Here is a 23247-nt window from a genome sequence, read left to right as displayed (position 1 = left end):
CTGGTCTGTACCCTGTATTTAAGTGAAAGGAGCCTGTTAAATTTGACATTCACAGCGAAATTAGGTTTTAAAAGTTACTGGTAAGGTCCCCAGGAGAGCACTATTAGAACCCAACCTTTGCTGGCACTTAAAAATTTAGTACACATTGAGGGTGAAACTTCAGTAGGTTCTTAATAGCTCAGAAAAGGTAAAACCAATTGTCAAATTACCCACTTGAGTCTGAGAGTCGCTCAGATACTGGGGGTCCTCATTTGCTAAATCTAATGCACTTAGAAGATAATATTTCTTACATCAACTACTAGAGGGCACTGCTCTCTCAATGTTAGAATGAGTCATGTTATAAGACCTCTTCCATTTGGAAAATGCAACTTTTTATTACATATCAATGATCTTTAATCCATTAACATTACATGATCTATGAGAAGCATCCGGCTAAAAGAAGCTCTCTCTGTAATTCTCAACTGTTTGGTTTTACTGAATTAAATGACTCGTGGTCACATGTCAAGGGTATTTAAAGTGGCTAACAGAACCCTTGAAAACAAAAATTTTGTGACTTAGTGTCATTTCTCAAGAGAGAGAGCAAGGATGATAACTCCTTGACTAGATGTGCAGAGGGAGTCACATTTGGGAAATGCACGAGTGTGATTTTTATTATTGAAGAGGAAAGGATAATTCTGCATGCAGTTCGATTGCACTTGGTGAAACATCACTGGCAACATTGCCAGTGGATGGAGACTATTCAGTTTGGCCCTTTTAGAAGTTCAGAAGTCCAGATTATTTTAAACTTTATCTATTATCTTTAACTATTAGCTCATCATTCTATAAAAATAAACCTAGGGTTAATGCGTTCATTCACATGTTTTCACCACTGCAGAGATAATGCTGGTATCTGAGTTTAAAACCCCAAGGTTCTTCTGGCTTGCTGGGTAGATAACTAGAAGGCTGGTTGCAGTGGGAATCTTCTTTCTAGGTCCATCATTTCAGAATGGTGGATGCAAAATCAGCCCTCTCTAACCAGGGATGATATTCACAACAAAACTCTGAAGTAAGATTTTTCTATTCTACTACCAGCGCAATGTGTCCCTTCTAAGTTCCTCATACCTGTGCTCTGCTTGTTGTGGTTGAATTCATTGAATGCCCTGCTTACCCGGGTCTCGTTCTACCATGATAGTTCCCGCTCCTTTGGGAAGGTTATTGTAAAACAAAAGTAATCATATTTATAGTCACAAGGTTGTTTCGAAGAACAGATGAAATAATACATGTATTGTCTATTAAGTACTTAGCCCAATATTTGCTTCATACCTACTCCTCCTCTCTGCTATCTCTACCACCACCACCACCATTATGAGGGGAGTTTATGCTGAAATATAAGAGCACTTTTTAGAGCCAAATAAATTCATCTTGGTTTAAACAATTTTTTTTATTTTGAAAGAATTATAGATGTACGGTTACAAAGATAGAGAGGTCCTGTATATTTCACTTAGTTTCTCCCAGTGATTATACCCTCCCTGAGCATGATACAATATCAAAATAAGGAAAGTGATCATTGGTACAATGTGCGTCTTTAGTTCTATGATTTTATCACATATGCAGACTTGAATAACTACTGCTGGAATCAAGAACGGAAGTATTCCATCATCACAAAGATTTCTCTTTTGCAACCCTTTTAAAGCCACATCGAGCTCCCTCCTGCCAAATTCTCCCTAATGCCTAGAAACCACTAATCTATTCTCCACCTCTATAGTTTTGTCATTTGGGGAGAATATTTTATATACAGAATTGCATAGTATGTGACCTTTTGAGATTTTTTTTTTACTCAGCTTAATGCTCTTGAGATCCATCCGAGTTTTGTGTGTCAACAATTAGTTCTTTTTTTTTTTTTTTTTGCAGAGTAGTGGTATCTCATCCATTCAGATATAGACGAAAATAGTTCCTTAATGTTGGCATTTCAGGCACTATAGTAACTGACAAATACTTCTGAGCACAGGAACCATTTCAAGATCTCTTAACACTTTCTCTGCCAACAAGTACGATCAGGCTTAGCCTTTTTCTTTTTATAAAAGGTTTGAAAAGCCAAAAATTAATTGTGGAGACTTGGGTGGCAAATTTTTTTCTTATTCCAAGAAAAACATTTTAAAGCCATTTTAAAACATTATATCTTATCTAGTAATTAACATGTTGACTAACAATCATTCTTACATGTTTTAAGAGCTTCAGCAACTAAACCCTTGTTAACCACCTTTGAGCTACCCTATTTAAGATAGTATGCATTTTTGAATATCTGTAATCACTTTGACCTCCTTATATCAGTTCAAATTAGTAAGATTTTATTACATTTGGCACAATGTCTTAAACCCTCATACAGATCCATGTCTTTGGTTAGACAAGTAGTGTATAGTATTTTAATGCCTTATATGATTGTAACTTTAAGAGATAGAAATGTTTGTTGAATGAACAAAAGAGAGTCATCAGAATGTGGTAGAGAGAATCCTAGAATTTCAGTGGTTAAGACATGGTAGCATTTGTTATTAGCGATCATTATATCATCAGTGCCTTGAAGGCAGAAGCTATGTATTATGGATCTGTATATCCCTTACCGAGCCCAGTGTTTGGCACAAAGTAGATGTTTAATCAGTATTTGTTGAATAAACATATGTTGTAGAAGAGAACTCAGAATTCATTTTAAAATAGGAAATTCTCTTCGCCTGGATGCCACATCCCTTTCTTCCCTCCAAGTGGGGTTGTAGATGGCTTCTTGGACTTCCTGGCCTGTATAACAGGATACTCCATTCTTTCTGGAGTTGGGCCTTAGTATAATGAAGTAGAATTACCCAAGAAAAATAATCTGGGCTGTTTATACTCTTAAACTACTCTGAAACCATCTGGTGTGATGGCAGATTAAGAAATGACTCTCAAAACAAAACACCAAAGAACTTAACTTTTAGTGCTTCCCAATTTCTATGGTGTAAATATTTCCATCATGGCCAATTTCAAGTTACCAACAAGAAGTCAATGAATACTGAGCTGAGAAGGATACAACACTCAGCTACTGTAAGTAGGAGGTAGCTCCAAGAAATAACTTCCTTTCCCCACTTCCCCCAAACACACTCTTAAGGGACAGTAACAGGTCAAGTAGGCCCTGGGAATTCAGCTTTCTCCAGTTTTGAGTCTTTTTATGAAGCAGTACCATGGTGTCCTCTTTCCTACCCAGGCACTCTCAAACAACCAACCCAGGGCTGGGAAGATAAGAATTTTGACACCCTTGCATTTCCTTTGATTGTTTTATTTTGTTCCCTAAGACTCTGTGAGTCAAGGTATCACAGTAGTCTTAAGAGCTTCAGTCATACATGCCCTGCCCTAGACATGCAGGCTCAAGATAAACCTTCAGTGTGGATAAGCAATGTTTATGTTATCCAGCAGTGACTGATTTCTTGCTTATCATGTTCCCTCCAAAACTCCTTACTGAAGGGGTTTTAGCATGGAAAGAGAACACAGATTTTGCCTCTGTGCTATGCTCACTTTCAACCACATTCAAAAGGCTTCATTAAAAGCAACCTACCTTATATGAGGTATAAAATTAATTCCTTCAGGAACCTAGAAGAACCACTGTCTGCTGATGTTGAAAAAAAAAAAGCTGGAATGTTGCTTGTGCCAATGTTTTATTTCTGGTAGAAATTGTCTCACATGATTGACAGAGCTTCTGTCAATACTGGGTGCAATAATGGAAACATGGATTAACTGTATGTACAGTGGTGATAAAGAGAGAACAGCCTAGTCATTATTCTGCTTTCCAACTCCCACTGGCTTTTGTAAGTTAGAAAGCTACTCTGCTCTGATAGCTTAAGATTGGGTACCAAAGGGATTTACAAAGCAGATTCCAGACCTGTGGCACCTAAAGTGAACTGATTGTAGGAATCACCTAGATGAGCTTATTAAGTGTATATATACATCCCACCAGGGGAGGGACCTGAGAATTTACAATTTTTTTAATTTTTGCCACTGAAAATGTGATCCCCAAGGCAGAAGCATTGGTGATCACCTGGGAACTTGTTAGAAATGCAGAATTTCAGGCTCTATCCAGGACTTGAAATCAGAATCTAAATTTAACAAGGTCCCTAAGTAATTTATGCATGCATAAAAGTTTGAAAATCACTGTTAAATCCTCTTGAACACTAATTCTAATATGTTCTGAACTACCAAAATAGAATCTATTTGTTGCTAGAAGGTGGTAGAAGGGAAAAATTACTTTATTTCATTTATTTATTTATTTATTTATTTATTTATTTATTTATTTATTTATTATTTTTTTAAAGATTTTATTTATTTATTTATTTGAGACAGAGAGAATGAGAGAGAGAGAGAGAGAGTACATGAGAGGGGGGAGGGTCAGAGGGAGAAGCAGACTCTCTGCTGAGCAGGGAGCCTGATGCGGGACTCGATCCAGGGACTCCAGGATCATGACCTGAGCCGAAGGCAGTCGCTTAACCAACTGCGCCACGATTCACTAATTCAGAAAGACTTGTGTAGATAATGGTAAAAGATAAAAAGTAACAAATGCATTTAGAATATGGCTAAAGTCAAATACCGAAGGGTAAGAAACAATCTTACTAGACTTGGTACAATAGAGTGAACTTTTGGAAGCCAAAGCAGACATGTCAATATGGTAGGCAGAAGGAAGAAGAAGAGTATAATTTCTCACTGGTGGGTAAAAGGAAACATGTAATTTTGCTAAAAGATTTAAACTTTCTTCCTGGTTCTACAATGTAAGAGAATTTATTGGATATCTATTTAGGTAAAGAACTGTGGACTTCTGGGGGTGCCTGGGTGGCTCAGTAGGTTAAGAGACCAACTCCTTTTTTTTTTTTTAAGATTTTTTTAATTTATTTGAGAGAGAGAGAGAGAGAGGGAGAGAGCCTGAGCGAGCGTACAAGTGGCAGAAGGGGCAGTGGGAAAGGGAGAGAGAGAAGCAGACTCCTTGCTGAGCAGGGAGCCTGATGCAGGACTCAATGTGGGACTCAATCCCAGAACCCTGGGATCATGACCTGAGCTGAAGGCAGATGCTTGACTGACTGAGCCACCCAGGTGTGCCTCAACCAGCTCTTGATTTCAGCTCAGGTCATGATCTCAGGCCTCACATCAGGCTCCACACTGTGTGGAGCCTGCATAAGATTCTCTCTCTCCCTCTGACCCTCCTCTCTGCCCCCTAAAAAAAAAAACCCAAAAAACAAAGAACTGTGGACTTGTGAATGAATAATGCTTCACAGCAGTTTTACAGAAGACTGAGAGATTTTAGTATTAGGATAATATATGATATCACTGCTCAGTTATACCTTGGGCTGCATTCCTGAGTTAGATTTTAAATTCCAGCTCAGTGAAGACATTTTCTTGGGTGAACTCATAATAATGAATTGTCATAGTATTTACCCCTCAGATTTCAAAGTCTCCCTTCAGTTGGCTTTTTAAACTAAACTCTATGCCCAACATAGGGCCTGAACTTACAACCCTGAGATCAAGAGTCACATGTTCTACTGACTGAGACAGCTAGGTTCCCCTCCCTTCAGTTGGCTTTAAGCCACTAGAGTCATGCCAACTAACATCTTAGCCCAGTCTTCACATGGCAGTCTGTGAAGTCTCTCTGTATGTCTAATCCTACTCACCATCTTGGTGAAATGGGGCCTTCAGCCATGGGGGGGATGTCTGATGCCATGCCTGATATTTCTCTTCTCCAGGAGGACTTCAGATTCATAGGCTTGATCCAAATTAGAAGATTTGCTAGGTAGATTGTATTCAGCTTTAACACACACAGACACACTCACTGGGATAAATTTCCTGTTTTAGGATAGTGGTTCTCAAAAGTATGATCATAGACCAGCAGCATCAGCATTACCCAGGAACTTGTTTGAAATGCAGCTTCCCAGGCCCCACCCCAGCTACTATACCAGAAATTCTGGGGGTAGGACTCAGCAATCTGTGTTTGAACAAGTCCTTCAGGTGATTCTGGTGCATAGCAAAGTCTGAGAATACCTTTGAAAAAGTAATGGCCTTCTGATCTGATCAATTAGAGCAGTAGTTTCCAAACTGCTGTTCACTGGACTCACACTTGGGTCCCATGTCCAGAGATTGAATTAGTTGATATGGAGGGTGGTAGAGCATCAGGATATTAAAAACCTCCCCAGATGATCGTCATCAGGAAAATTTGAGAATCACAGAAATGGGGTTTGCCGGTAATATGGAGGCTGCCTACTAGATTTTGGCATGGATACTAGTTAACAACAACAAAACACTTCTGATACAGCTACAAATACTTCTAGGCTTTAAAAAAGCTTTCACATGGGACCTCTTAGTTTTGGCAGAAAGCTGAAAAATAGCATTTTACCAATAAAGAAAGGCTTAGTGATTTGTTAAAAATACCAGATTGTAATTTGAGATCCAAGCACACAGCTTTCCTGTTTCAGGTCAGTTTTAGTAAAGCTCCTGCCTAGATGACTACATTTGGGTAAGAAAGGCTCTTGTCTTCTCACTGGATGCTGATCACACTTAGCACGGTTGATTATTTTGTAATCTGGCTCAACGAGGCAGCTGAGAAATCAGACTCAGATGCAGATGAGCACTTGTGAAAACCCCTGTGAAATAACTTTTAGCTTAGCCTTAATGTTTTCCTCATTTGAGAGCCAATCATCTGGATAAATGCCAAATTAACCAAATAATTGCTCAAGCCTGCACCTCACTTTAATTGGACCATCAGCTCCTTAATGGTATTTGAGCGTCCTTCCAGGGTCAGATGTCCTCTACCACACAGGCCAGGGGAATCCTCACAATTTGGAAGCATCAGACAGAAACTCCTCAGGGCAGAAACTATTTCTGTTCCATTATACAGTCCTGGTAAAGTCAGGTCATAGTCAAAAGACCTACCTGCTCTTCAAGATAGTTCATCCCATTTCAAAATCAAAGATACTGTAGTAAACTAGTCACACTCCCCATTATGATCCAGGTAAATTGGACAAAATAACAAAGTACCTTGCTTGGTCTGGTACAATTACTTGTCCTCTGTAGAGAATGCTGTTGGCACCCTCACAAAGATTTTTTTCTGGCCCTACCTGCTCTGAGTGTTGGCTGCTTACTGCCTCCAGCTGCCCCCTTCCCTGGGAAATTGGGAGGTTTTGCATCACCACCCCAACCCCTATTGCCACTGCCACTACCACCTAAGGGGCAGCCCAATGATGGACTGATAAACAGAGACTATAGAAAAGGCTATGCTCCTTGCTTCAGGTGGGAACAACCCTGGGATGCAGTTTATGATCCAGATATTCCTCTCTAGGATGAGATATAGGCTAGACCATGACCTTGGTCCACTCCCCACCCACCCCTTCCCTATCTTGCTTTCTTTTATAGGCTTTTCCCTAGAGAACACTCCTGTAGTGGCTCAGAGGTACCTCAATCCCTGCTTCTGGTTTTGGGACCTTAGTTGTGCTCTGTCCTTACCCCATGATTACATATACAGCATAAGCATTCTAACTGGAGCATCACAGAAAATCTCAAGGTTGGTGATTCAACCAGCAGTCCCCACCATCAATATGATCATCTAAGTGGACACCAATACTAAACATGAGTAGAAAGGTTGCAGTAGAAAATTTAAATATTTACCAACAAGATACTTAACTTAGTTTTTTTAAAAGTTAGGTTTTTTAGAGGATCCAAGTTCCCCACGATTATCAGACTTTATTCACCCTAAATCCAACACATCTTCATGAGTGGGAAAGAAGGATGGAATGATGGTATCACCCAGGGAATTGTACAGCACCCTAGGGATGTCCATAGGAGTACATCACACACTCAACCTCTTCCACAACATAGGTTAATACAGGAGAAAAAGTATGGGAACAGATGCCTTGAGGAACACTAAGCTATCAGTGGTGATAGGTCAGTCACAAACAAGCACATTTCTATTTGATATACTCAAAACCAGGCCTAGTCTAATAGACTGACCTCAAGGTAAAAGTCTATGTTATTCTCCCATCCAGTGAGTAAATCACCCATCACCCATGTTAATTATTTAGCAGTTTCAATCCATTAAATATAGATATGTTACATACACATTAAATACTCAGAACACATAAAACAAGACCAAGGGAAAAGCCTCTTAAATATGTGCTTCCTAACCATCTTTTATTCATGACTCTTGGGTTATTACCTAGCATGAAAGGGAATCTCCTCTCTAGCACTGGGGGATCCTGGTAGTTGATCAATAGTTGGAAGCAACATTATTTTTTCCTTCCTGATAATAAAGTATATTGTTTTCATTGTGTTTCTTTATTCAATTCAAATTCACCATGATTCTAAGAAAGGTAAAAACAAATCAATTATTTGACCCCAAAGAGTCAAACTATTACTATTCTTCAAGAAACAAAGTGACTTGCAGAATACAATCATAGCTTACCCAAGTGAACCAATATTAATTTATGTGTATTTTTAAATAGTGAAATGTCTTCTCCGTCATTCACTTAAAGTGAACTCCAGGGATTTACTCGTTCAACACTTAACTGTCCTTCAATTCACTTAGAGTATATTAATATGATTTTTTTGGAAGTAAAATGGGACATTAAAGGAGGAATTTCTAAGCCTGTTATTTAAGATTCTCTAAAATTGGTTCTCGATTAATTTTTTCCAATCTATTTTAAACTTTGCCCATATACTTTATATATTTCAATTAAAAATTTTAAAACATTCAGGATTCTCTATGTGCAAGAAACTGTCCAAATGTTTTATGACTTTGAGCCTTTGTTAGGCCATTTCACTCTGATCTGGAATATTTCTGGTCCTTTTTTCTGTCTGTCCAAATATAAATCACTGTTCAAGGCTCAGCTGACCAGCCCAGTCCATTAGCCAAACTTTCTTTCCTGAATTCCTGGAAGCCTTACTATTTTTACCACTGTTTGTCCTGTATCATTTACTGACATGTCATATTGTTCTCATATTCAACATGTTTGAAATCAGAATGGTTAAATAATTTCTCAGGCATTTTCCTCTTATCTTCATTGCTCTGGCTTGCTGACCTCAGGGCACTTAAGAAAGGACTCAGATCAAGAATTCATTTGGAATTAGTTCCAGTTGGAAATGATTTGAAATAAAACTCCGTAAAAGATGGAGCAATGATTCTCAACTCACAGGTCTTGAACCCCAGGTAGGGGGAGGGGACAGGGTCTGGAAAAGCGTCCCTTTCTCGGAAGGGTGGGAGGAGCTGTTTTATGCTGTTACATTTTATCAGCAAGTAAGGGTACATACACACATCTACACACATCTCATATACACTGTTATTTTCAGCTGTGGGTAGATGCCCTAGATAAAAATCATTTGATAGTCTTTCTCATTTCTAGCTCTGCTTTTAGGACTTTAGATATTCTGTCTCATTACCCCATAATCATATCCATGATTTACAGTCATTTGTTATTATCAAATTTTCTTATTTTAACAAAGGGACCTACTGAATCTTTTTTTCTTTTCTTTTCTTTTTTTTTTAAGAATCTTTTTAAAATTATAATGGGGTTCCCAGAGCTGTAAATTGGCAAGAACCCACCTAGAGGGTTTTAGGACAATGTGATTCATTCAGTAGGCTATTCAACCTCAGTTTTTGCTCTTCTTATAACTAGTTGACGATACTGTTTAATAGAGAACACACTTCTTTTTGCAGAAAATCTTAAGTAATCTACCAAGCTGAATTGTGCTCCAAAAGAGTCAGTTACAATAAGCAATAATCAGATCCAACCTGGACAGGGTGAAACCATTGTACTTGTCCCAGAGAAAGTTGGAATTATTGTTCCCAACACTTACAGTGTGAGAGGTATGTGCTTAGGCTTTCAAAAAGGTCATGCTTACAGTAGGGCCAAGCCAGGGTGATGATTATTCTAGGAGCACAGAATGTTCTTCTGCCTCTTTGAAATAGGCTGTAGGGCCATGAACTCTCACATAGTCTTGTCTTTTTTGGGATGTTGGTTCAAGCTAAAGAACTTGGTGAGAAGAACAGTCATAGAAGCTTCCCCTTCCTTTTTTAATTTGCACAGGGAAGAAGTACATTCATCAAGCTCTACATGCTAGGCATCAAAAAGTGCCTTGCAGAAGAAAAAAGTCAAGACTCTAAACTGGGAAAATCATTGGATTTATGGAATCAGCTCCCTTTGTGCGCTGCTTTTCTCTTATTCATAATCTTTTTATTATGCTCTCCCTAAGAACTACTGCTTAGGTACTTTAGGTAAATTCTGAATTCAGAGTGAAGATTTTTTTATATGACACAAGCAAATTGATAGCCTAGACGTTTTTTTTTCTTTAAATGACCATAGGTTTCCCAATTCACTTAAATTATACTTTCAATTATTTATTTGCTTAACTCATAATTTGTTTTTTATTTTTTAAAAAAATATTTATTTTTTTTAGAGAGACAGAGAGTGCAAGAGTGGGGAGAGGGGCAGAGGGAGAGCGAGAGAATCTCAAGGAGACTCCCTGCTGAGCACAGAGCCAGACTTGGGGCTCCACCCCATGACTCCAAGATCACGACCTAAGCTGAAATCAAGAGTTCGACGCTTAACCCACTGACCCACCTAGGTGCTGCAAATAGTTTTTAAAAACAGTCTCTTAATTCTTCCATCACTTAACACATTCACTCATTCCTACACTCATTCAATATTTATTGAGTGCATATTCCATGTTTCACTATTGTATTAAGTCCTGAGACTAAAATGATGAGTTAAAGCAAATATGGTCCTTGACATCATGGGAAGTTAAGGTGCAATGGGAGAAAAAAAAAAAAAAAAACAGAAAAATCACATCAACAAATGTAAAACACAACTCTGGCATCTGTTATAAAGGATAATTAAAAGGCAATATAAAAATCTTTAAGAGGTGAAGTTGATCGAGGCATGGGGCCAGGTGTGACTTCCTGAGGAAGCAGCAATGGGAGATGGAGATGGAGAAAGAGAAGGAGCTGATGAAATGAAGAAGGGAAGGAAAAGCATTCCAAGAAGAAGGAACAGTATGTTCCAGCGGCCCCTGGAGGAAGAGAGGATGGTGAATGGTGAATATGCAGAACAAAAAGGTCAATAGAGCTGAAGAGCAGGGGAAAAGGGGTCATAGGGTGAAAGAGGAAGCTGGAGAGGCAGACCACTTCTGTGTACTCTGGAAAGTTCAGATGCAGAAGAACAAGATGCACTCTGCCAGATGTTCAGAGGAACCTCTCCAAATCAAGTCAACTCATCTTCCATCCAAGCTGAAGTTGTTCCAAATCAGCACGATAGCAAGACTCCACAGCATTTCAGAAACTGCTCAATTTAGAAGAGTGGTCAACAGAGGAATAAAAATGGGTGCCCAGGGAACTGTGTTACCCACTGTAAGCATCAGTAGGGGCTGATTTAGAAAGTGGTTTCCTTGTATTGCTTGTAGAATGCATTACTTTCTTCTTGAGCAGTTTCTTTGGTCTAAAGATTTCTTTACCCCTTTTTAGGGGTGGGATTGAACAACATGCTTAGCAAAACATGTTAGTTTAGTGACTTAAAAAATTTTTTTTTCACTATAAAGACTCACCTATAACACTAAGCTCTGCGCTGGAAAAGATAACTCCGTGTTTATTCTCTGCCACACACTGATACATGCCAGCATCTGAAAGGTTCACTATTGTTATGTTGAGAGTTCCTTGCTCAATTTGAATTCTATCCTGTGAAAGAAAAGAGGAACACAAAACAGTGACCTTCTACAACGGAGACCTTAAGGCAATTTTGCTACATGCTATATCAAAGGGGCTTAATGAGAAGAAAATAGCCATCATATAAGCAATTTACATAACATGATCTATTGATCTGTCAACTAAATTTGTGTCAGGTCAGATGCTAAATGGAACAACCTTGTACATCAGTTGGTAAATGGAATTTAAATTGTAGGACTCTCTGGAGTTCTCATTGATTCAATAGTGAAACCATACAGATTAATATCCCCTCTAAATAGATGAACCTGAAATTTAAAAGGCTTTTTTTTACTCTGAGGCTTTGTGCAAACTGGGGGAGTGGGGTGGGGAATATAACCAAATTTACTGTTTAGGGTATTAAAACACTCAGATTATGAGCAGGCAACACTTTGAAGGTTAACAGAATTATAATCTTCTTGGAGAAGCTGAAACAAATATTTCATATTGGTTGAGGTTTACTAAAAAAAGGGTAGGTATTAGTAATTTAAGGTTCCCTTACTCTGTTGCTGTCAGTGGCATCATTTAAGCTTAGGACCATCTTCTGGTAGCCAATTGGAAGAAAGAAAAGTTAGTGTATTAAGCAAAAGACCATTCTCATTTGTCAGCCTGAGGATATATAACTTGCATTATCAATTTTCCTAAATCCCAGAAAAGATCTCCTCCTCCCCAGGAACCTGCCATTTAAAAGAAACAAAATAAAGACGTACTGGTTTTCTATTTGCCTTAGGGTTGTGATTTAGCTCGGCAGGCACTTTATTAGGCTTGATCAAATCTAGGTATCCATGTTCCCTCACATTAAATAATAGGGAGGAAATGCCTGTTATCTACCCTACACTGTAGTGGTTTGAGTTTGGCTTTTATAATTGGGAGAATCATGGAGCCAGCAGGAGCCCTTCCAGGGACAGGAGAGGAGTATGTGACAGGGCGACAGTCCCCTTTTGGCTTTGTGTGCACTGATGACCCACCATTGCTCACAGCAGGCACTTTTCACTAGGCTGCCTGCAGTGAAGGAAATCTGAGTATGAAAAACTGGTTCTCAACTTGGGGTCTGAGGAAAATGTCAAATTTCAGTGAACATTTGAGTTCAGTAGGAAAATACAAAAAAAAAAAAGTTAAATTGGACACAATTGTTCCTCATTCTAAGTTACTCCTCATCCTCCCCCTTGCTTCATTCCAAGCTCTTTGTCAGGGTCTGCTCCCTTAGAGGGGCATTCCTGTATTATATAAATGTTCCCTCTCTCATTGCAGATTTTTTAGTACCTTCTAGATGCTCTTTCAGAACCAAGGTAACTTATTCTCTCAGCTGCTAAGTTTGATGACTGCTCACAGCTGGGTCTCTCTCTCTGTCTCTCTCTCTGGGAACTTCTCTTGGCTGAAAGAACTTCCCAAATTCAATGACTGGTCAGTGTAGGGGTACAAAGGCGGGCCCCCCTTTGCCTCAATTTGGGAACGGCTAAAGGACTTTCTGCTCCAGAGCGCCCCCTTGAAGGCTTCTTCTGGAACTGCACCACTGTTTAACCTCCCTCTGCCCAGTCTGGCTTCTCTGACTCCTTCACAGGTTAGGCTCTGAGAGCTTTCCCAACATACCTCCTGAACGCAAAGCTCTGCTTCAGAGTCTGTTTTTAGAAAACACTCTCAAAGATGGAGCGTGACTAGTGAAGTATTTTCAAAGAGCATTTGAGCTTTTCTTCCTTTTATGACATATCCCCTCCCCCACATCCCTTTTCCATAAGATCTTATTTTCCATATAACCGATTCTGAAAACCTTTTTCAGGCAAACTTTGGAATTTCTGAATCAGGCAGACATTTAATATTTGGATCCTGGCTCCCTTACTTACTAAGGATGGATGTGACCTCAGGCAACCTGCTCTGTTACGCCCATTTTACACACAACTCAGTTTCCTTGTCTGTTAATTGGGCATAGCAATAGAGCTTACCTCATAAGGTTCCTTGTGAATATCAGATGAGGCAATAGGTTTGAGGTGGCAAGATAGGTTAGGACTTGCTAAATGTTTGAGAAGCACACCTTCCAAATCCTTTAAAAATATTATTATAACCTATCATTTCCCCTGAATAGTCTGCATAGAGTTTTTATTTCCGTGGTTATATATTTCTAAAATTTCCATTTTATTCTTTTAAAAAGTCTATCTGCTTATCTCTTCAAAATATCTTCTGTATTTTCATGGACATGATTTCTTCATGTAACTCTTTCAGCACCCTAAACAGACTCATCCCTATTGCTTTGTTAGACTATCCTATAGGTTGGCCATCTTTGTAAAAAATAAATTTTTGCATATATTTTGGAAAATTGGTTTGTAGGCTTATTAGTGAAAAGGAGTTATTTGTCTTTATTCCCATTCACAGTTTTGTGGCTCCTCTACCTGATTCCCTGGGCCAACAGTCCAGAAACAGATCTACTCATGGATTTTCTGAGGTCCTGATCTGTGAGGATACTCCAATTACTGCAGCTCTCATCCCAGAACCAGTGGGAGTCAGAGTCCAGGACTTTCCACCTCTCTTGCACCACAGTGTCCTATTATGCCAGGCAGGTAATAGGTTTGGCTACTTCTTTCACTGGATGGCAGCAGGTGGGGAAGATCCACACCCCAAGTCTTTACTGCAAGGATATTATATCCTGTCTCCAGAGACTATGTATTTTTTTTAAACCTGAGCTCTCAGGTACCAATGCCTGCTCTCAGGCCTACAGTCTGGTGCCTCCAGCCCCAGGGATCATTTTTGTTTTTGTTCTATTTCTGTTGCATTAGAGATGTGAATCTTACAATTGGATATGTCATTACTACATGTTTGGAGGTAGAGTGGGTGTTTTGAGGGTGATCATATTGGACATCACTTGTCCAGAAGTCTCCACAGACAGAAGAGAATAACAAAACCACATTGAGATAAGAATTTGTATGCTGAGAGGTCTTATTCTCTCTTATCTAGAACATATACAAATTTGTATCTTAGCACAATTACATGTTCCAGACTTTCTGCATAACTTTCCAATTGTACAACCAAAGCTGTTAATTTGTGAAAACCAAAGATTCTGTACAGAAGAACAAGGCTGAAGAACTGGATTTATGTACAATTTCTATGCATCAATTGCATTCACTTCCATTTTTTCCACTATTAATAACATTTGGTTGTCTATTATTTGGAAACTCATCATTTTCCTCCTTCTGTAACAATGAGGACACATTAAAGATTACAGTCAATAGTATAACACAGTTATCATCAATTGGCTTACCTGAGTTAATAGAGGTTCACCATTTTTTAGCCACCTGTATGTAGGTTTGGGCCTTCCATTTGCTTTACATTCCCAAAAGACATTTTCTTCTATGGCCACGTGTATATCATTTATTTTTTGAATCCAATTAGGTTGAGCTATAGCAGTTCAGAAAGCAAAGAAAAGATGTACATTCAGTGTATGTTCAATCTATTTTTATCACATGCAATCAAGGGACAAAAGTAGGCTTAAAATAAAATTACTTTTCCAGATGTTTTGCAAATTACAAGACTGGGTAAGAGTTCAGGGGGTACTTTTAAAAGACAACCCACTCTATGTCCAACTCGGAATGTCCGGTTTTTGCAGCCCATGTGGCTGGTCTTTTAATTGTGAAAGGCAGAAAATAAAACTAGCATTGCCATATGGCCAAATTAACTGTCCCTCTCTGAATCATCTATTCTTTTTTTTTTTTCCCTTTTTATAGGAGAAATATCCCCACATTGCCCCACCATTTTTGGCTCGGCTCATTCTTAGATATACACTACATTTCCCAGATTTCTTTGCAGTTAGAGGTAACTATGTGACTAATTTCAAGCTAAAGGTACCAGTGTGAAAGTAGTGAGAGCAACTTCCAGGTAGTTTACTGAAAGATACTTGTCCTGGACTCTCATTGTCCCATATCACTGATCGGGAAAAAAGTGACAACTGTAACAGCCTTGGGCTCAGAGAGAAAAGCTATGTAGGATAAAAATGCTGACTTACCAGTCTTGGACTTTGAATGACCTTGTAGAGCAAAGCTGCCCCACACCCACCAGCTGATTTTTGGGGAAATATGTGGGAGAAAAACTTTTTTAAGCCACTGTATTTTTGGGTCTCTCTGTTATAGCAGCTCAGTTTGTCCCCAATACACTTCACTCCTACACATTATATAGATAATTGTGCGACTTCTTTCTCCTTCTAGACTATATCATTGTTTATTATTGACTTATTTCATATTGATAGAATGTTATACACAAGAGTATGGCTCCAGAATCTCAAATCTCTGAATGAGTCCTGATTTTTGCCAAAACTTTCTTAGGAAATCGAGTCTTGCCCACAGTCTAACAAGAATTCAAGACAGCACTTAACTCCCACATTGCCCACTGCCCTATACCATTCCCACCAACTTTTCTCATGCTTCAGTTGAAGTCACACTTTTTTCTCCTTGTTCTCAATAGAGATAAAGACACTCTTAGTTCCACATTCCATGTCTTCATAAATATCAAGACTTGCCTAAAGCATAATTCATGCTATTGTTAACTGTAATGGCAAATGTATTTAAGTAGAAGACCTTCAGCCCAAAGTTCATGCAGAAGAGAACCATGGCTATCATTATGTAATGTTTTCTTCTCACAGGGCATTTCCATAGGGTAATGCCTACCAATAGAAACCTAATAGTTAGAATTGTTATCAGTATTTAATTAGAAGATGCTACTCAATATTCTTAACATGTCTCTTAGCTGACTTGACCTCAGTATCTTCATTTAGTAAGGCTTCAAATCATCTATAATTTAATTCAAAAGGAAATTACTAGTGTTGAGGCTAAGCTGTCTATCTTACCTACTTACTAATAAACAAAACTAGAAAAACACTCAACAAGTCACTTAACCAGCAGAGGTCTCTAAGTCCCTGAATAAATGTTGCTTTCTCCTTTTTTCATCTTCAAGCAACTGCATGTTTTTCAAGGAGCAAAACACAATTTTACAAATCCTCTACTGATGGGGATGATGCATTGCTGCATATGAGGGGAGGCTGAAAGGGTCGATTTTCAAAAAAAACAAAGTTATAACATCAACAAGCACTAACTTGAACGGAAGGTTATAACCTTCATCCTTGAAAGAGCTGCAAGTCTGCCATTGTTCTATATCTTCCTGCTGCTAATGCAAAGGGAGCTCAAAAGGTAGATACCTTTTCTGTTCTCTGCTTGGAGAATTTGATGTGTAACCCTGATGGGGCTAATGGCAGTTGTGTGCCTGATTTCACATTCAACCTGCTGAATATTTACCCCCCACAGAGTCCACGAAAACAAAGCAAACAAGAAAAGCTACAGAAATCTATGTGGAATATTAATAGCTAAGCCAAACTTTTCAAAGAGACTGAGGGAAAAATAAATGGAAGGGCAAATGTAACTTATGAAGCAATGTAAAGTTGAAGTTCAAAAAGGAAACATCAAAACCACGTGTAGAGACTGAGATTTCAATGTCATAGATTTCCTGTAACACTTGGGCTTATTCATTGCTTTCTCTCAAAAATATAGAAAGCTGGAAGCAAAAACTTGCCATCACAAAAAAGGAGATGGGGCAGAGAAGGGAGGGTCTTTAGAGGATTATGAAAAGACCTTGCAAAGTTCTAACTAATTACTTTCATGGGTTCATTTTGTTTCTTCCAACAGGGCTATGGAGGTTAAGGTACTTGACAAGAATGTTCAATGGTAGTTATTTGTGCTGGCCAAGGTGAAATCACAAACTAATTCAGGAGTTGTGAGACATCATCAGGTGCTTTCTTTGTTTTTAAAGTAAAATTAATTCATAGAAGCCAAAACTGAAATGATAAAAACATATTCCTTTTGAAGTGAATACCTGGACAAGGACCCAGGATTAGGAAAAGAATATCATATTATATAAATGGCAAAGAATGAGATCATCTTTCTTTTTAACATGCCAGTTGCAGATCTATAGGGCAAAAGCCCACACAGTGAAGACTTCTGCTGCCACTCACTTAGACTGGATGAATCAGATCTAAGTGGGTGAGTTTCTTGTTTCAAGTCCTGTGCCGAGTTTCTTGTATGAAGTCCTGTGTCTGATGGAAATTGTTTTTATCTCTCCATATCTTTTTGGGTCACCTAGTTCAAAGTACTTGAATAACAAATGGTCCATTTTAGTGCATGACAGAAAACATGGTTTCCCTGGGCCAGGTGGGGTGGGTGGTGGCTAACGCATATGGGCCCATGGTATTTACTCCTTAGTATCTAGATGCAACTACATTTTATGACGCCATGTCTAAATAATAACTTATTAATAATTCTCTTATTAAATCATCTATTTTGGTGATTCATGTTCTTTCAAGGTTTGAAATGGAGTAATCCCTTCTAAAACATAACAAGTCTTGTTCTCAAGCTACAAATTCAAATATAAGGTTAAATGATTGTTTTGGATTTGACCTGTGACACTGTTAGTCTCTTGGATAGATGAACAATTTTTTCATTTCAGTCTTTTGTGCAATAACTGCCAGAAATGACCTAAATCATTGTGTATTTCAGCCACTGGAATCATGCAAGCATCATATCCAATAAGAATTTATATTGCAGATGGACAGAATTTCAACTTAGTGGCCAAAAAATTCTCAGAGGTAACTAGATCTCTGATTCTCCAAAACCATAAATTTCTAATAGGAAGAAATGCCATCCTGAGCCTTAGAACTTAGAAATTTAAAAATGAAAAAGAAAGGATATGCTGGAGAAAAGCATTTAAATTACTACTGCAAAAATGACCCAGTAGCCATTTGAAATTATTTCTGGTTTCTTACACAGTCTTGTAGAAGATGAATCACCTCCAGGGAATGCAGAGGTTTGGCTAACAATGCTTCAGAAGTTTGTTGGTAGTGGGTTTTATGAACCTGAAAATAATTACATGGCTTCAATTTACCACCCATGTATTATATAGTTGCTTCCCAGATCTTTATCTCCAGCCTGGAAATTTGGATTGTTGACAGAATCACTGAGATGTTCTCATAATCTTCGCCTTGAATCCAATGTTCCCAGAACTGGTACTTGAGCTATTAATTTTGAAATCTTACTGTAGAGAGTCTTTCAACTTATCCTTACAGTCTCCTTTTAAACCCTGACTTCCCATTTGCACAAGTCATTGAATGGAAAGACCAGCTTTACCAGAAATACTTGCATTGTGTTCTGAGGTAGGGTCCATATTTGATCTTCCTTCAGCTCTCATAATCTCCCATCCTCTGACTTCAGGCTCTTATCCACTCTACACACAACAGCAGGCAAGTACCCTAATATGGGGGTTTTCAAATTCAAGTCTGTGAAGCTCTGAGGGTTCTGGGGAGGTACTGTTTTCAACTAGAAAAGCTTTGCTTTGTTTTAAATATTGAGAATTTCATGTAAAAAAAAAAGGAACTTGATGATTAAACAACACATGCACTTTGAAAAATACTGTGCTGAAGCCATCTAAATCTTATTTTGCAAGAAGCAGCTTGGATTTGGAGCCTACAGATTGAAAGCTTGTTTTCTCATTTAAATTGAGGCAAGGTTGGACTCCACAGTGTCTGAAGTCTCTTCTAACTTTAATATGCTAAGTCTTTAGATTGCATCTTGAGCCAACTGAATTCTTGGATCTCCTGGGTTCACAGTTAATTTGTGGTTCACTCAGACACTCCTATTTAGTGTCTCTTTACCTCTATACTGCACTTTTGCCTCTAGCAATGGCAATACTATCAGGCCAACTCTCTCACAGGTAACAATGATAAACTCTGCACAAAAGATAAAAGCTGACTACTGGGAAGGCATACTGGAGGGCAACCAAGCACATTTCTATTAATAGGCATTCACTAATAAATACAACAGATATGACTGTAGGAAATAATCTGTGTGTGAGATAATGGACAGGATTTGTGAATGTGCTTTGCATGCTGTAAATGTTATACATACTAAGAGAACATTACCATCATTTCATATTTTTAGGCTAATCTTTACAGTACTCTGTCATCTAGTTCTACCAAGTTCTCTTATTTTCCCTCCAATTATGCCCAGTGAACGCATAGCCCCTGTCAAATAAGGGTCTTCTTTGTCCTCAAGTCCAATAAGCCAGTTCCTCCTCAAACTTTTGTTCTTACCACTTTCTGTTTTTGGAATATGCTCTTCCACTTCATTCCTGACCTGTTTTTATTCTGAGGAAATACATCCTCCACGAAGCCTTCCTGATCTTCCAATTGTCGACCTTCTGAACACATACTGTTCATTTGGCACAAACAGCCCATTTTGTGCTATCACTTGTATTGTTTTTGTAAGGCCTCAACATTGGTTCATTAAGCCCACTTCTACCCAAGAAAACCAAGCTATTACTCTAGTCTAACATGGATTAATTTCCTTTTAATTTTCAACTTAATCACTACCTAGTAACTCTCAGAATCTGCTCTTATTGAATTGAATTTCTCCCTTTCTCCTTCCCCATCTACCTTCTGAGCAAAATACTACCATGCATTGACACTATGTAATTATGGAGTATCTCCTCAGTATGTTTATACATGTTATTTCTCAACCTCATAATAACCTGTAGGCTAAATAGAGTTATCCTCATTTTATAGATGAGACCCAGAAATATTAAGATCTCAATCCAGAAAGTGGTTCAGTTAGGATGCCCACACAGGTCTGCTTGCCTCCAACATCCATGCTCTATCTACAGGCTCTCAAAATATGTTCAACCATCATCAGTGATGATGGGAGCATTCTTTTGGACCTATATCTCTCAAAGTGTGGTCCCAGAACCACTGGGGTTCCCCAGGTGTCTTTCAGAGAGCCCATGAGATCTCTTCCTTCCAACTACCTATCTATATGAGACCAGATTTTCTTCATATACTTCAACCAAAACAATATATCATGATAGATTGACTAGAGAAGCACATATAAGAGTTCAGCTTTCTTCTGTTAAGTCAGACATTAAAGAGATTTGCAAAAACATAAGCAATGTCCCTTTTTTCATTAATTTTTTTGGGAAAAATACAGTTTCTTAAATTATGTTAATTATGTTAACATGTGGTCATTTTAAAATCAAGAAATTACTAAATTAAATTCTCAGTTTTAGTTTCTAATATGGTATATATTGGTAGATATAACCCACATGAGCAAAAATTCTTTGGCATATTTAATAATTTTTAAAGGTGAAAGGGGTCTGAAACCAGAAGTGTGAGAACTCCCACTTTAGACAAGCACAGAAACTTGCAGATAAATGAATCTACTTATGTAAAACTTGCCACAAGTATATTTAAATAGTATTCCTTGCTGGATAAAATTTGTAATAGCACCTCTGCTTTCTATGGCAATACAGAGTGAGGGAATTGAATTGTATTTCAATATGTTGTCCTTGATATGACTTTTTCTTCCCTAATCTGAAACTTCTCTTAGGGTAAGGATCTCATGATCCTAGTCCTGTATCATTTCCCACTGGCCATCATTTATACTACGTTCTCTTGAAAAATTGCACCAAGCCATTTTATTGGAACTACCAAAGAGAAGGAAACAAAAATTGTTGACTTTAAGTAATACTGAGGGAAATTGAGGGTCTCCATATCAGTTCTGTCCAGGACAATTAAGCAGACTGTTGCTCTACTGCAAAATTACCTTATTTGCTATGTTCATTTTTTGGTCACTATATGTCTTTTAAGCCACTTTGTAGGGCTGAATATTGTCTAGTGATCACATATACGTAGCATATCCAGGGGGAAATTAGTATGCTGTGAGGCATGATGCTTCTGTATTCACTTATTGATGACCTTAGAGATACTCAAACATCGTTTGCAGAGTCATCAAGCCTACAGTTTTGCCATTCGAGCCAAAGGACTATAGCATACAAGGTCTAGACATACAACTGAATATGTAATTTGGAAAGGAAAATAAAAAGAGCTGTTTTGGACTCAATAATCAGGTTATTATTTTAGAAAATAGGAAGTGAGAAAGTCAACTGTTCATCTGGATGTTGTCATTTTATGACGCTGGTTGTGGAAATATGCAGAAAAAGTATCTGGATAATTAATGGATAGCCCCCTTACCTATTGTATTAATATGTCTTCTTGGCAGGAAAAGTAACGTGAAGTATAACAGAAAGAGCAGCTCTAGTCATAGCCCTGATTCTCGCTCACTGTATGATCTTGGGTACGTTATTTTATGTCTCTGAGCTTTATTTTCTTTGCTTATAAAAATCAAAGGGTTGGACCCAATAGTTCCTTCCAGTTCAAACATGATAGGATTCTATGAATTATAGCCTGCTCAAATATTATACTCTCTATTTTATGGAAATATGATGATTGTACTCTTTTTTTAAATTTTTTAAAAATTTTATTATGTTATGTTAATCACCATACATTACATGTATGTAGTGTTCCATGATTCATTGTTTGTGTATAACACCCAGTGCTCCATGCAGTACGTGCCCTCTTTAATACCCATCACCAGGCTAACCCATCCCCCCACCCCCTTCCCTCTAGAACCCTCAGTTTGTTTCTCAGAGTCCATAGTCTCTCATGGTTCATCTCTCCCTCCGATTCCCCCCCTTCATTTTCCCCTTCCTGTTATCTTCTTTTTTTTTTTAACATATAATGTATTATTTGTTTCAGAGGTACAGGTCTGTGATTCAACAGTCTTACACAATTCACAGCGCTCACCATAGCACATACCCTCCCCAATGCCCATCGCCCAGCCACCCCATGCCTCCCATCCCCCACCACTCCAGCAACCCTCAGTTTGTTTCCTGAGATTAAGAATTCCTCCTATCAGTGAGATCACATGATACATGTCTTTCTTGATTGTACTCTCTTAACACCTGTTACCTATAGGAGAAATACAAAAGATATTAAATATCAGGTTCTTTTAGTTCACACTTCATTCTTCTAAATGATGACTATATAATACTATAGGTCTATTTGTGAAAGAAAGGAAATGACTATACAGACACAATGAGGTGAAAAAATGAGTAATTATCAAGTGAATTAAATCCATTTTATACTTTCCTTTCCCTTCCTCAAAGATAATTACTTTAGCACTCTCATTCTACTTTGTCTGTGTAGACGGGCTACAATACCTAACAGGACAGCAAGCTGTGAGCTTTGTGGAGAACCAGGAACACCTTAGCTTGCGTGAACTTTAATCTCTGCTTCACTCTGCCACTTGCAAACAGCTTAGCACAGAACAATGGTTCTCACAGTATGGGCTCTAGTGAAGCTGCGACAGCATTACTGAAGCATAACTTTTAAAAAATGCAAATTCTCAGGTCCCACCCCAGCCCTACAGAATCAGGACCGCTGCATAGGGCCCAATATTCAGTATTTTAATAAGTTTTCCACGTTATTCTAATGCACACTGAAATTCAAGGACCTCTAACATGGAGGAACAAGCCTGGCATTTGGAATCTAGCTCTGCTTCTTCTTATGTAAACTTAAATCGGCTACAGAATCTCTTTGGGAAGCAGTTCCATCTACAAACTGAATTTATAAGAATAAGTCTTATTGGCTCTAACTTCAAAATATA

The 23247-nt window shown here is 38.3% G+C and overlaps 1 protein-coding gene across 2 annotated transcripts in view; it reads right to left on the bottom strand.

The window, feature by feature from the left end:
- CNTN4 (contactin 4) overlaps positions 1-23247 on the bottom strand; it is a 987359-nt gene that overhangs the window by 138143 nt on the left and 825969 nt on the right. For both annotated transcript variants that reach the window (XM_027586928.2, XM_027586926.2), the window contains exons 11-12: positions 14976-15112; positions 11572-11701 (exon numbers count right to left, since the gene is read on the bottom strand). In XM_027586928.2, coding sequence (XP_027442729.2) covers positions 11572-11701; positions 14976-15112 — 267 coding nt within the window. The remainder of the gene's footprint in view (positions 1-11571; positions 11702-14975; positions 15113-23247) is intronic.

This window comes from Zalophus californianus, chromosome 1 (assembly GCF_009762305.2).
Source record: "Zalophus californianus isolate mZalCal1 chromosome 1, mZalCal1.pri.v2, whole genome shotgun sequence".
Lineage (NCBI taxonomy): Eukaryota > Metazoa > Chordata > Mammalia > Carnivora > Otariidae > Zalophus > Zalophus californianus.
The sequence above is the reverse complement of the archived record's forward strand: the minus strand, read 5'-3'. Positions and strand labels throughout refer to the sequence as shown.